This window comes from Gossypium hirsutum, chromosome A06 (assembly GCF_007990345.1).
Source record: "Gossypium hirsutum isolate 1008001.06 chromosome A06, Gossypium_hirsutum_v2.1, whole genome shotgun sequence".
Taxonomy (NCBI): domain Eukaryota; kingdom Viridiplantae; phylum Streptophyta; class Magnoliopsida; order Malvales; family Malvaceae; genus Gossypium; species Gossypium hirsutum.
The window spans coordinates 127,690,185-127,705,192 of record NC_053429.1 but is presented as its reverse complement, the minus strand read 5'-3'; the positions used below and the strand labels follow the sequence as shown (position 1 = coordinate 127,705,192).

General features: G+C 32.5%; 2 protein-coding genes across 2 annotated transcripts; both read right to left on the bottom strand.

Annotated features, from left to right (window-relative positions):
• Positions 1–1,418: 1,418 nt before the first annotated feature.
• On the bottom strand, positions 1,419–2,939 carry LOC121230905 (uncharacterized). The gene is made up of 2 exons (XM_041116452.1): positions 2,626–2,939; positions 1,419–2,535 (listed from the first exon to the last, which is right to left on the bottom strand). Exons 1-2 carry the CDS (start codon positions 2,873–2,875, stop codon positions 1,514–1,516), a joined length of 1,272 nt encoding a protein of 423 aa, XP_040972386.1. The 5' UTR covers positions 2,876–2,939; the 3' UTR covers positions 1,419–1,513.
• Positions 2,940–8,212: 5,273 nt separating this feature from the next.
• LOC121230903 (proline--tRNA ligase, cytoplasmic) lies at positions 8,213–14,009 on the bottom strand. The gene is made up of 13 exons (XM_041116449.1): positions 13,815–14,009; positions 12,944–12,985; positions 12,760–12,845; positions 12,569–12,661; positions 12,296–12,412; positions 11,971–12,158; positions 11,652–11,718; positions 10,774–10,896; positions 10,496–10,648; positions 10,004–10,288; positions 9,687–9,905; positions 9,362–9,455; positions 8,213–8,561 (listed from the first exon to the last, which is right to left on the bottom strand). Exons 2-13 carry the CDS (start codon positions 12,975–12,977, stop codon positions 8,497–8,499), a joined length of 1,524 nt encoding a protein of 507 aa, XP_040972383.1. The 5' UTR covers positions 12,978–12,985; positions 13,815–14,009; the 3' UTR covers positions 8,213–8,496.
• Between the last annotated feature and the right edge of the window lie 999 nt (positions 14,010–15,008).

Sequence of the window (15,008 nt, the reverse complement as noted above, 5' to 3'; positions counted from 1 at the left end):
AATGTAAAACCAATCGATACTATACACAGCAGACGAAGAACCAAACAAGAACAAACTAATATGAAAAAAATGGACAAAACCCACACAAGACATACGAACAAAATAAGAGAGAAACCTACACATTGCAAATGGTTTCAAAATCTAAAACCTCAACTTATGTCAATTGTAACAAGACTTCATTAACATGGATTAGAGCTTTTAAGCTATAAGCATTAGATTAATAAGTGACATGATTATTATATAAAAGAAAAAAAAACATTAAGTAAATATATTTGGGCCTTATTGGGCTTGGGCCTTGTTGGGCTTGGGCCTATTAAGTTGATACCCATTTTAAAGTCTCTGTTTATGCTTAATCCCTATTAGAGAACTTGAGTTTTCTTGCACTAGCAATCTTTAGAGTCAATATCCCAAAGCTGAAAACATTGGATTCTCTGAAAATTGTCCTTTCATGATCTATTCGGGTGTGATATAATCATTATATTTCATCATTTGAATGTTTGATGATTTATTTTAGATTAATCATTGTTTGAACGTCAGATGATTTATTTTAGATTAAAATTTAATGAAAAAAATCTTAGAAATTGGTAAAGAAACATTAGATTAGAATAATATTTGATGCATTGTTAGTGTATGAGTCTCATGCACAATTATTGAATACTAACATGATATATTATCGTTAAAAAAATAAAAAAATCGTGAAAGATTTATAAAGAAATACAAATAATTTATTTAAATATAATTGAATATAAAAATAAAATATTAAATTATGTCAAATTAAAGTATAAGAATCGAAATTTTAGCTTTAAAAATGACAAAAGAAAAAAAGATGTGAAGATGCTCTAACCAAGAAAAAAGATATCAAAGCTCTTTGTACATTTGACATGAACTCATAAATGAGCATCTTTTCTTCCCCATCATTGCAAATTCGAACGAGCCTTACTAAATTCTGATGTTGAAGTTGAGATATTATAATTGTCTTGTTGAACTCCTCTCGATATTTTATCGCGATTGATTACAATAGCATCCATTACGTTCACAATTATGATAAACTAATGAAAGAAAACATGTATATATAAATACGATGAATATATTATAAAAATTAGGGTAAACTATATCCAATGCCACTAAATTATTTGTAAATTTACGTTTTGATGACTTAATTTTAAAATGTTACAGAATGCTAATCGAAATTACATACAACTTTGAATAATTTATAAATTCAAAAACAATATTTATTATTTACAACTTTTAAAAATCCTTTTTTTTTTTTTTTGCATGAGAAACCAATGTTTAGTAATTACATTTGATTTCAACTAAGTTCAAGTCGGATCTCTATAATGAGGGAAAAATCTTCCAACAAGACTCAAACTCGTGACTTTACGTAAAGAAAATCAAGGTCCTTATCACTCGACGCAGCATTGCAAAACACTCATTTTTACTTCCAATTCATTCAACATTGGTAAATTTTAAACAAAATTACCATGCCATTATTGCCACAAATATAATCAAATAATTACTGTCCCGACCGAGAGATCCGACCCTGAGCCATGTCTGACCCGCTTCGATCCAGTTCCTTCCCACCCGGAACCACCATTCCTGGGTAAACTTGCATAGGACCCGAATTTCTAACTCCATAATATACAGGCTGTTTCTCATCATGAGCCACTCTCCATGTCGGGTCATAAGGATCCACTGGTGGTGCTTGCCCGTATGTTTGACCCGCACCATGAACTTGTTGATGATACCCTACGGGTACTTGACCCGATGAATTCGGATACTGCTGGACATACTGTGTACGGATTTGAACGGGTTGAGCTTGACCCTGATGATTTCCGGGTTGTACATGACCCGGAACATAATAAACGGGTATTTGTTGTACGGCAGGAGCAGAATAATGAGAATCCGGAACATAATGATGCCACATCGGAGTACCCGAATATGTGGTCGGTTGCGAAACGGGTTGCTCCACGAAACTGTCCGTTTGACTTTGCTTTGACTTCAAAACCGGTTCAGGATTATCCGGTTTAGCCACTGAAGGTACAACAGTAGCTGATGACGTGGAACAAAAAGGAGAAGAAGAAACAACCGGGGCAGGAGAACCGGGATCCGAAACCGAATTATTCTCATACAAAAGCTGACGTGTCCTTAATTTCGGGTCACGAGGTTGGATCTCATCGGAGTTCTCCAACCCGAATAAATAATCGGGCACTTCGGATACAATAGACGAAGCCTCGGATCGTAGACGTTCAAGCCTCGAAGCATCGGCGACGGCGCCGCCGTTAAGTGCGTCGAAGAACCAGTTTTCACGATTAACCGAGCCGTCCAGAAGTGAGCTGATACTACTGGCTCGTGACTCATCATCGCCGTTAGAGAAAAGAAAAAGCCGAAGCCGAGCCAGTTGTCGAGGGTTTTGGTTCTGCGCTAGCCGATCATATTCTTCCATCATATTCTCGAGATCTTCATCGGTCGTCACTGAAATCAAAGCGTCAAGATCCTCATTCGGAAACTGATACTTAACACTCACGTTGCCAATTCCTAAAACAAAATTCAAAATAATCAAAATAAATGTAAATTCAAAAATAATTCAAATTTCAAAATTCAAAAATCAGAGTTTAGTGGATTTGCCTGAGAGTTTAGAGAGCTTATTGATGAACGATGAGAAAGAGGTGAAGCGATGAAAGGCGACGATACGAGTATCACCGCCGACGTAACGGAGCTGATTATCATGCGGACGAGGTAAGATCTTACCACCGAAACTACACATGAACCGTACACGTATATGACCGTCTTGAGAAGCATGGTGTTCGGAGCGCGGAGAGGATGCGACGGAATCCGTCGCGGAATCTAGCTCATAGAGGTGGTGCGATGACGACATGTTTAGAGTTGGCAGTGGTAGCTACCTGTTGTTATAATTTAGAAAACAGTTTCTTTTTGGTGGGAGACTGAAATGCTGAATAAATAAGGAGAACTGGCTGTGAGATCAGAAAATGACAGACAAATCTGGACCCTTAATTCCACTTTTGGTTTGGGATGTTCCCACATGACGTGGATAAACGGATGGTGATGGTTGAGTGTTTGCCTTGATGAATAGGGCACTAAATCATGGAATGCAACAAAAGCCAATCGTTAAGTCGGCGGTGGTGGGGGCCGTGGAAACAAATCATGCAAGGGAGAACCGATTGCTTTTGTAAACAAAACGTTGATGACGAAAAAGATTCTTCACAAAATAAGACAATGGAAGCCAAATCCCGAGTCAAATTGTATTTTGTTCTTTTTGCTTAAAAATAAATAAATAAAATTTTATATATTAAATTAAATAGTAGATTAGTCGTTTCTATTAAAAATTTTATATATTTTTTACTGTTAAAAACTAACGTGATTGGTGGAATAACCAGACAGTTAAATATGACGTGCCACGTGTACCATATACTGATGCATAGGAACTAATTTTTATCAGTAAAAATGGATAGATTTTTGATAAAATGACCAGCTTGCTCTTTTATCTAGCGTACAGGGACTAATTTTCCTCTCTTTTTTTTAATAAAGGAGGCAAAATGCAATCCGACTTTTAGTATAATAGCCTCCATGATACTTTTAGCATTGAATCCTAATTCCTCACGTTTTTGCCTTGATGGTAAATAATATACTAGTGCTCATAAGTTATTCAAGTTCAACTTGAAAAAAATTAAGATTTGGTTTGCTAATTATCGAGCTAAGCTTCAGCCATTGATTGAGTCGAATTTGAGCATCATAATACTCAATTTGAATGGCTTATAAGCTTAATCAAACTCTTTATTTTATCTTATATTATGAAATTGCATGTTTACCTTTATTATATAAAAAAACCTTTAGTACGAACAACATTAACCGAACTTGAATATAAAAATTGATAAATGAGCTTAATCGAGCTCTTGAGTAGTTTAATTTAGTCTCAAGCCAAGTTTGGGCTTAAAAATTGATGTTTGATCAACCTTAGATTTCGAGTCAAGTTCGATCTTGTCACTATTTGAATTTGAGTTGACTCGATTGGACCCCTAATTTTGCCTAAGCCTCAAGATTTTGACAACATAAATAATTTTAGCTTAATATTCTCATTGTTATTATTTTTCGTTAAAAATTGTCTCCTATCAAAGTTATCTTATTGAATTTATAATGATTTGCTTCTAAAATTTGTATAATTACACAACTACGTTGAAAATGAAATTTGACGGAAAATATTGACGTTATCATTAATTAGACTTAATTTTTGACAATTTAAGTACGGGAATTAAATTTCAATCTTCTATTAAGTATAATAACTAACAACATATTTTAATCATTTTTCTAAGTTTTTTTTAAAAAAAAGAAAAGAAAAGAGTATTTTCTAAGCATTCAGATAAATAAAAAATCGAATCACTCAAATTAATTACTCAATTAAACACATTTATCAAATATAACAAAATTGAGTTCAACTTTCATGATTTTCAACTCGATTATTTTTGTATAAACTCAAATTCAAATTTGAATCGAAATATTTCAATACAACTAAAAACTAAAAAAAAAACTTGATTAATTAAACTAAAACTAAAATCAAACCCAATAAACTGAGTAAATTTGAATCGACTTAAAACGTTAACTACACCATTAGTCATTAATCAATACAAACAGTCTAAATTTAATTATTATAAGCATGTATTATGTGTTTTTTAACATTAATTCCATTATAGGTTCTTATCATCTGCTCTTTTCGATACAAAACCTAAAACTACACATAGCCAGGGGTGAGTATTCGATCAAGTCGAGTTGAATCGAGTCAAAAAATCCTATTATTAATACTCAATGTTGCATTTACATGGATCGATTATTTAACTACATAAACAATATAATGGTTTTGCCTTTTAACTTAGTGAGTAAACATTTATCAAAATGACGTAGTAAATTTTTTATCGAGTTTTTCGAATCGAATCAAATTTTACTCATCCCTACCCATAGCCTTTCCTCAACCCTTAAATAGGAGGATAATGCACTTCAGCACACTCGAACCCACGTCCTTTTTCATTGGCAACAATACCAATACCAATCGAACTAAGACTCAATCGGTAACGTAAACAAGTATTATGCATTTTCTTTTTTAACATTAATCTCATTATTGGTTCTTATGATCTGCTCTTTTTGATACAAAGCGTAAAACTACCCATAGTCCCTCTAACTTAAATAGAAGGATAATACACTCCAACGCACTCGAACTTACATCCTCCTGCACTACAACAATATCGATACCAATTGAACTAAGACTTAATCCGCAACTTAAACATGTATTAAGCATTCTTGAAATTATTAGACAATAAGTAACAACATAAGCAATGACATGTTGCTATTATTATGTCATTGACAAGTTGGGGGACGGTGGAAAGGACATCATCAGCAACATGTTTTATAGCTAGCTTGGCCGGTGGATAGTTTTTGTTTTTTCAAAGACAAGGACATTTGCCTTCAATGCATGTTGACCTATCATAATATGAAGAAAAAGAAGTTGAGAAATTATATGTAAATACCTTAATTTATAATAAAAGTACGGTTCTACTATTAATCTATGTATTATGTGTAAATTACGGGTTTAGTTTATATATTTTAATTTAATTAATTTTAGTCTTTATACTTTTAAAATTTTAAAAATTCAGCTTTTATTAAAATGATTACGATTGTGGAACGAGCCCATTAAATTTTTGGGGAAGCCTACTTAAAATTTTCAAAAATTTCGAGGGGATCTAATAAGCTTAATAAGGATTTCTAAAAACTTTGGGTGTTTAATTAATTTTAAAAAATAAATTTTGAAGGATATAATTAAATTTTTTAAAACCTTTGGAAGGCGTAATTAGAATTTTTAAAAATTTTATATACTTACTCAAGTTCAACCTAGTTCGGATATGGATCTAAAATTTTGCTAAGCTCAACCATAGTAAGTAGTTAATTCAAGCTCATTTTATGTCCGCCTATTTTATTTTTAAAAAATATATTTATATTTTTTATTTATTAAAATTTTATATATAATCATTTTAACATTTTCAATGTTTACATTATAATAGTATTATATACTGCTAGTATTTTTGCTTGTTTAACTAGTATTATGTTGTCCGATGGTTTTTGTATTTCCGTTTGTCGTAATGGGGGCGAGCTTTAGGATATAGGTGCATTGGGGAAGCCTACTGGCTCGGGTTAGTTCTTGTATATCATTTGAATTTTTATTATAAGGTGATTATTTTAAAAAAAATTAGTATTATATACTATTATAAATTTAATTTTTATATGTTATAAATTACATAATATAAAATATTATAAAATTTAAAATAAAAAAAAAGTCCAGCTAAACTAAGCTCAAGCCTTAGTTTTCAAGTCTGAGCCTGACTCATATTTTAAATAGACTTATTTTTTGTTTAAGCTCATTTTTTTAGTCTAATATTTTTAATCAAACCATCTCGTATTTCGAGCGGACCTTCACCTTTTCCCTTGGATATAGATATTATCGTCTCAACCCGATTTAATATCCCATTGTGTAGAGAAGAATTCTTGACTATTTCATAAGGAGCAAGAGTTTCCAACAAGGCTTGAGGTTAGTGATTTTTTTTTAATTTGGGTTAAATTATTATTTAGGGTCTGAATTTTTTATTTACCTAAGTTAGTTCTTGAACTTCTTAATTATACTCATATTGGAGCATAAATTAAGCAACTGTTACCATATTGGGACTTGAACTGGCTCCCAAACTTGTCAATTGTTTCCATATTGGGGTCTGAACTTGGTAATTGTTCTCTTAAGGTTTTCAAGAAATATTAGGGATTAACATGGATAAATAAAATGTTTATGCCCAATATGGGAACAATTGCCAACTTCAAGACTAACTTGAAACAAACAAAAAGTCGAAATCAAAAAGTAGTTGCTAAATTCAGACCCCGAAAAGTAATTTAACTCTTTCTAATTTTTAATCAAATTTAAACTACATGTATTATTCACTTACCCTTGTATATCAACCACTCGCACTCAAATCAATGTCAATCCTCGCATACAACGGATCGAAACTCGATATTAGATGTAGGAACATAATCAGATACTTTACTTTACTAGTACTTTCATGTTGATAGTGGTAAGTTTTTCTTATTTTCTTTTTCATTGATTGATATCTCGTAGGGGAGCATTTGATTTTTTTCGGTCAATTTTTTTATTAAACTGATTTAATTGTTCATAATCTACAAAAGCTGATTCGGCCGAATTAAAGCTTAAGAATCGACATAGGTGGGTCAACTCAACCAGTTAACCTACTTTAATTATTGAGCTTGAATAATATTTATTTATTTTATATTTTATAAATTATAAATTATAAATATTATAAATAATTGAAAATATATTAAATTAAGTCGATTATTTTAATCGGGTTGATTTGAAATTTTAAAAACTAATAATCAGTTGAAAGAACCAACAAAATTGAATCCATAACTGAAAAAACCACACACCACCAGAGGCAAATACAAGGAGGCAGGCAAGAGCCTTGGTCTCAAAATTAGAAAATTACAATTATAACCCCTATAAATAATCAAATTATAAATTAAAATAGAAGAAAATTATGCTTTGGCCCTCAAAAATTAAAAAAAATTAAATTAATCCTTTCAAAAATCATAAAATCATAAATTAATACATGATAAAATCTATATTTGACATCTCAAAAATTTATAATTCAATTTTGGTGAAATAATATCATAAGAAAGAACACCTTTTAAAAACCCCCGTTGTTTAGGTGAAAGCATTTGTCAAGTCCCTTTATTATAGGAATTAGATCAAATTAGTCACTCTATTATTAAACATTTCAATTTAATATCTATACTATTAAAAAGAATCAAATTGTAATATAATTAACATTTACTATTTTCATTTGTAAAATCATAAAAGGGCCAATGTGAAATTCGCTTTTTCTTACACAATGGGATGAAATTTCAAAGTAATTTACAGTGAGAATTAATGGCCTAAAAGGGCCAATCATTTGAGTCTTTTCTCTTACACATTTTGTCAACAGCTTAATGGTTTGAATCTAATTGCTGTCAAGTCTATTCGAGTATACAAGAGCACAATAATAAACCAACATGCTTTAACCATCAATTTCTTTATAATTTTACCTATTTGCTTCAAAATTAAATGAAAAAAAAAAACTATATTGCTCACTTCCACTTCTATAATAAAAAAGAGTAACATCAAAAGGGCATTTGCCTATACCATCCTATAGTACATTAGTGTTCTCTTTCAAATGCTTAAAACACAATCCACAAAGGAGCAACACCAGATAAGACAGTATATCTATTGTAGCAAAGCAAAATTCGGCCAAAAAAGAAAAAGGAAAATAAATGCTTAAAAACTGAATCCTCTAATCAGTCTCACATAATTTTAAATTGAAAACTTCCCTGTTTAGAACGGCCCGATGACCCAAGCCGATGGACCATGAGAAGGAGACGGTTATCAAAAGGCAAATAATCTTAGTAACTTCTGCCCCAATAGGTCCACTTTTTTGCAGGCTTCCCAGAAGCAAAGCATTTAGTACCTGCATAATATTTTCTTTGGCTGAGTAAAGAATTGTACAACGCATACAATATCCTATATTTCGCTTTTACCTCGTATTCTTTTCTTCTGTAGATGCAAAGTTACAAATAAACGAACTGCATCTACACGATTTTCCTCCATGCTAATGCAAGGTGGATTTTACAAAGTTCACACCATGATAAAAAGATTGCATTGTTCACAGGTAAAAGTACCATAAAGGCCCTTATATTAGGAGTCAGATTGCATTTTGCCCCCTCTACTCAAAAAAATGCAAATTAGTCCTTGTACGTTAGATCAATGAGCAAATTGAGTCCTTTTTGTTAAAAATTTCATCCCTTTATACTGTTAAAAACTGATGTTGCTGACAGAACAAGAAGACAATGATGCTTGGCATGCCACGTGTACCTCATATTGACATACAAAGACCAATTTTTAATAGTAGAATTGGATAAAATTTTTAAAAGAAGGATCAGTTTTCTCTTTGATCTAATATACAAAGACTAATTTGCCACTTTTTTTAGTAGCGGGCCAAAATGCAATTAGACTTCTGGTACAAGGGCCTCCATGGGACTTCTACCATCGTTCACAAATATAGCAACTAGAGGAAGCTTTGATTCCTCACATCTATGAGCTCGCATATATATATCCTCTCCTATTCCACTTAATATAGTATCATTTCTCTAATTCCAATAATTTTCGCAGTTTTTCACAGAAAGATTTTTAGGCAGTTACTGAGCACTACCTGCTGATGCAGTATCCTTTTACTTAAAAAGAAATGCCTGCATGGATGGAGTCAAGTACCTTCTGGGAGTTCAGGCTGTTCGAATGGAGTACAAAGAGACTTAGCTGCTCCCATCTCACCCTTTGTTCGAGTTTTCACATCTTTCTCCACCTCCTATATATACAAAACATAAAACATCATTTAAGAAAAATGAGCAACATATGCCTCGAGAGATTAGAATATGATCCAACTTATGTTGGTGCCTGACAAAATACTTGAGATTAATGACGATTAACAATGCAATTCTGAGAAAAAAGGGTAACAAATAAGCATTAAAACAATACCGATTAAATGCTAAACTGTCATGATCCCTATAAATATGGATTCTGCAAATTCAAGTCATACCTCCTCATCACACCAAGGAGCTAAGATGAGTTTCTTTTGCCCGAGAGCTTTTACAAACTCGTCCCAAGTTTTTACAACTTCAATGCAGGCATCTCTTTTTTGTTTTGCCACATCGAATAGATTCTGTTGAATCTTATCCAACATTCCTTTTACTTGTTCAACCAAAAAGACTCTAGAGATATCAGTCTTTTCTCCATTGTCACGGCGAACTGCACGCACCTGTCCAATAAAACACATTCTGGTTTCAATAATAAGAAAATAATACATAAAAGAATAGAAGGAAAGCAGAAATGAGAAAAAAAGGGGTGGGGATTCACCTGATTATTTGCCAAGTCTCGAGGTCCTATTTCAATCCTTAGGGGAACACCTTTCATTTCCCAGTTTGAGTACTTCCAACCAGGTGAGTAGTTCTCTCTAAGATCAGCTTCAGCACGAATACCAGCATCAGAGAGGGTTGCCACGGTGGCAGCACAGGCATCAAAGATACCTTGAGTATCTGCATCTTTGTAAGGCACAGGAATCACAATAACTTGCAAAGCTGCAACTTTTGGAGGCAGCACTAAGCCTTTGTTATCCCCATGAACCATCACCATTACCCCAATCTGAAAAAAAAAAAAAGGATAAGGAGAATAACATGAATAAGGAGAGAAGAATATTAAACGAAATTATATGAGTAGTTAGGGATTCTTTTGACTAGCAAGCCTGTGTAATCACCTCAAACAACAAAATATAATTGGCAGGTTGGTATCACAAGGAACTTGAATTAATAAATGCTAAGACCACATAAAGTAAAGAGAAAATTGTTTTACCGTTCGAGTGCTGTATGCCCAGGAATTCTGCCAGACCATAGACTTTTCCCCTTTTTCATTTTCAAAGTTTATCTCAAACATTTTTGCAAAGTTTTGGCCCAAACAATGGGAGGTTGCACCTTGAATACCGCGCCCAGTGTTTGGAATAAATGCCTATCATGTTATGATCAGATTACAAGCTCCTCACTTTAGATTAAAGAACAATAATCAAGCAGACAATTCAAGTTCATTGATTAGAACAAGTACAAATTGTTATTACATGCAGGCTTATACTATACCTCAACACTGGTTGTGTAAAGTCCACCGGCAAACTTCTCCAGTTCACTCTTCCTGCCTTTCGTAACAGGAATTGCCAAGAATTCTTCATATATACGTCGGTATAGTTCCAATATTTGAAGAACCTAAAGTATAACAAAAATTTAGATATATTTAAAGTGATCCAGCAGACATGTTTACCACTGTTGTTGGTTAATAAGTCCCTGTTTTTCCAGGTTTGTTAACAGCACAATATGCCAAAAATGATGTGAAAATGAGAATATATTGCATGTTAGATTCTGGAGGTAAAGTCTACAATCTATAAGCACAAAGTAAACTCAACTATAAAGTACATATAACTCAGCATGTAAATTTTAGTACATCAGTCCTTCCATAATATATTCACCAAAACAATCCGTACTTGGACAGACATACAAGGTTCTAATACGCAGGCACATTCTTCAACGATACTTCAAAAGGCAAGAAAAGTGCTATCTGTAAGAGCAATGAACTATTTGATTATTTACACATTGCAAAAACAAACAGAAAAAGTATATTAACATTATTGATGATTATAAAACATCTCATATTAACTTTCTGAAATGCTTACTTAAATACTTAATTCAGAAATTCAGAGGCAATAATGCTGTTTTAAACCAAAAGCCAGTTGTTGGTAAATGTGGAGGAATAACGGATCAGCCATGCAAGATTTCCACATATCTTTTTCTCCCCCTTTATTTATCTTCTCTTCTCTTCCCGATAGGCTTGAGAAGGTCAAAGTAAATGGAAATCTTGAAAGGCTGATCGCAACCAAGTCCATTGGATTCCAACAGCACAGTGGACAAACTTCACCTCTCTAAGTTTAAATACTTCCCAAAAGTAAAAAATTTAAGACCGCTACCTCAGTGTCTGCCTCTTCCTTTGTTGCGAAGGCAGTATGCCCTTCCTGCCATAGAAATTCACGACTCCTACAATCAAGCATCAAGTTAGCAGTGCAAAATCTTGCCATTGAAAGAATTGAGAAAATAATCTACACATCTGTGAACATTAATAACTAATGCTAAGAAAATTGATCCAATATTAGAAAATTATCTGAAAATTAGCATCTCATTACATGTATAGCATAGATCATCTCATCCACCAGGTGGAACGGGCAGGGGGCAAGGAAGTAGGATCATAATGGAGAGCTAAAGTTGACAACGGAGTTTAACACGAACTACCTGATAAATGGTGTGGGATTGCTAAACTCCCATCGAACAACATTGCACCACTGGTTAAGCTTCAAAGGTAAGTCACGGTGTCCTCTTATCCACTTAGAATAGTAGGGATACATAACTGTCTCACTAGTTGGGCGGATGGCAATTGGCACCTCCAAATCAGACTCACCAGATTTTGTCACCCAAGCAACCTGATTAGATCAGGATCCTAAAAATTAGTTTCAAATGACTTCAAAAAAGAAAAAAATTAAAGAAAAGTAGAAACTTCAAACTGAGGCATATTCCACAATCACAATGTCATCATGCCAAAAAAAAACTTAGTTCTCACCTCGGGAGCAAAACCCTCTATATGATCCTTCTCCTTTTGCAAAACACCTGGAGATACAAAAAGAGGGAAATAGCAGTTCTTGACTTTCATTTTCTTGATTTCCGCATCAAAGAACGTCTACAATTTCACGTTATGGATAAATTAATCACGAAAGGAAGGAAAGGAAACAAAGATCAAAGATTAGCATCCATAACTAATTTTTTCCTTATAATCAATTAAAACTTCAACTTATTTACTATATAAAATGCAATATAGAAAGATCATATGACTCACTTGCATGTTTTCCCATATTGACATTGCCCATGGCCTAAGAATATAACATCCAGAGATGTCATAGTACTCAATCATTTCACCATTGACAACAACCTAAAAACAAGCCAAAATGAGTACATAATAATAAGATATTAAGATCCCAATTTAGTATAACAAGCACTAAATCATTGCATAATTGCTACAAAACATACCTCAGAGTACCATTCCCCAAAATTCTCATCCTTGGTAAAGGAAAGACCCAAACCAGTCTCCTTCTTCACTTCCTTCTTTTTCCCTCCTACAACAACAAATCATTCACAAACATAGAAACCACCACACCTTCATGCATGCATTTACAATAAAATCTAACCAAAACAAGCCCCAAGAAAAACGTACCACCGCCAGACTTTTTCTTCTCCCCTCCAGCCATATGTTCAACTTCAAATAAAAAACACAAATAAAACATAAAATTAGAAGAATTAAAAACAGTGTACCTCACTCAGTTCCAAAGCTAATATTCCCACTAAGGCAAAATAAAATCCACTATCCTAGTATTTACACATATTGCTAAAGTCTTAACCGTGTGAAAAATCCTATTCTTAAGCAATTATCTATTACTTTTACTGCATTGACCAACTTTCAGATCAGAGATTTGGAAGTGATTTTTTTTTCCTGGAGTGTCCAAAAACCAATATTCTTTGACATTTTAAAGAAAGGGTATGCAGCATTCAGTAAGGGTGAGCAATCAGTTAAATTAATCGACCCGACCGACTTGAAGTGCCATAACCGACTTAACTTCAGTCGGTTCGGTCGGTTAACCAACATTTTTTTCTTTTTGAGAGAGAGAGAGACAATGTATATTTTCATAGCCAATAAAAATAAGCTACTGCCAGATTCTACTTCAACCACATTAAAATTTTCCTACTACCAAATTTAAATTCAACATAAACATTTAGCATACTGCGAAATTGAAATCCAAAATACAAATGAAAATGTTCCAACTACAAAAGCATTCCAAAGCCAACAAGTACAGTTGCCTACCAATTGCCAAGATTAACACCAATTTGGCAATTTCCCTACAAAGCACCATTATGCTACAAAATACAAGCAATAGCAGCAAATGAAATTGCCTACTGCCAACAAAAGCATTTTAATGAAATTTTAACAATTGTTCCAACTACACCAACATTCTAATGCCAACAATTGCCCACTGCCAATAACCACACAAAAAAATCAAAACCCACAAAAAATTAAGGTATAGAAATACCTTAAAGAATCTGAAATAGGGAGGCCGAATAGTAAGATGAAGATGCCGCCGTTTGGAGACGACTAATGGAACGATGAGGGAGACTAAGCAGTGTTTAGGGTTTCTTTTCTTCTTCTTCTTTTTAGATTTGTTTATTTTGATTATGTTATTTCTTATTGGGCTATGTTAGTGTTAGTGTTAGTGGTAATGTTAGTTGTAAATTATTGGGTTGGGATTTGATATAAATATTTTAAATTATTAATATTAAGTTGGTTGGTTCGGTTACGAAGTAATATCGATATTTTAATTTTTTTAAACACTCTTTTGATAGAATATTTAGAACCCTGTATCATTTATCAACCTTTAAAAGAGAGAATAATACGCTTCAGCACACTCAAACTCATATTTTTTTTGTACTGGTAACAATGCCAATTAAGTTAACACTCAATCGACTTTGATGCTCTTTTTTTTATAATTGTTATTATTCTCAATAAATTTCCATATCAAAGTTGAAATCATAACTTCAAATTTTAATATTTATCATAAGTTATTTTAAAAGGAGACAATGCTAGCTGTCAAATATTAATGATGTCAACCAAATTTAATACAGAATCAACTATTATACTATCCTTACAGGACAAAAATAAATCAAGGGTAACTTCTATATCAAGCAAATAGAAGGGATGCAGACAAAGCCGAAGTCAGAAATTCACTTTAAGAAATTAAAGATAAATCGTAAATTTGAAGGGTCAATGTATAATTTTACCATTATACTAATAAGTAATTTTATAAAATTTTAAAGATAAATATATTTACCCCCTTTACCTTTGCCCTTGAATATATATATATTATGCGTCAATTAGATATTTAGTAATTATACTTTAATTTTGGATAATTCGATTTTCTATTTTTATAATGCTATTAATTAATCTAAATCAATATTACCCTAAATTATTTTAGCTAAAATGATTATGTAGAAAATAAAATAAAATTTTTATAATAAAAAAATCATGTAAAAAGTGTTTTCAATAGACATAATGATTTATTTAACCCTCAAATTTGACGAAAAATTAAAATTATTTTAGCCATGTATTTAATTTTTCGTTTTTTTTAAACTTTAAACTTATGCTATTTGTCAAATCGTCCAAAAATAGATGGAAAAGTTAACAGATACTTTGTTGATATATCATACACGTGAATTGTCACATGGATGCC

Bases quoted from the DNA above. Each gene is read 5' to 3' on its own strand.
- LOC121230905 (XM_041116452.1), bottom strand. From the start codon at position 2,875: ATGTCGTCATCGCACCACCTCTATGAGCTAGATTCCGCGACGGATTCC. The intron at 2,536-2,625 runs GCAAATCCACTA...ATTTTGTTTTAG, and splicing joins TAAGCTCTCTAAACTCTCAG to GAATTGGCAACGTGAGTGTT.
- LOC121230903 (XM_041116449.1), bottom strand. From the start codon at position 12,977: ATGGCTGGAGGGGAGAAGAAAAAGTCTGGCGGTG. The intron at 12,662-12,759 runs GTATGTTTTGTA...GCTTGTTTTTAG, and splicing joins TTGGGGAATGGTACTCTGAG to GTTGTTGTCAATGGTGAAAT. The intron at 10,897-11,651 runs GTAGCGGTCTTA...GTTATACTTTAG, and splicing joins AGGAAGAGGCAGACACTGAG to GTTCTTCAAATATTGGAACT.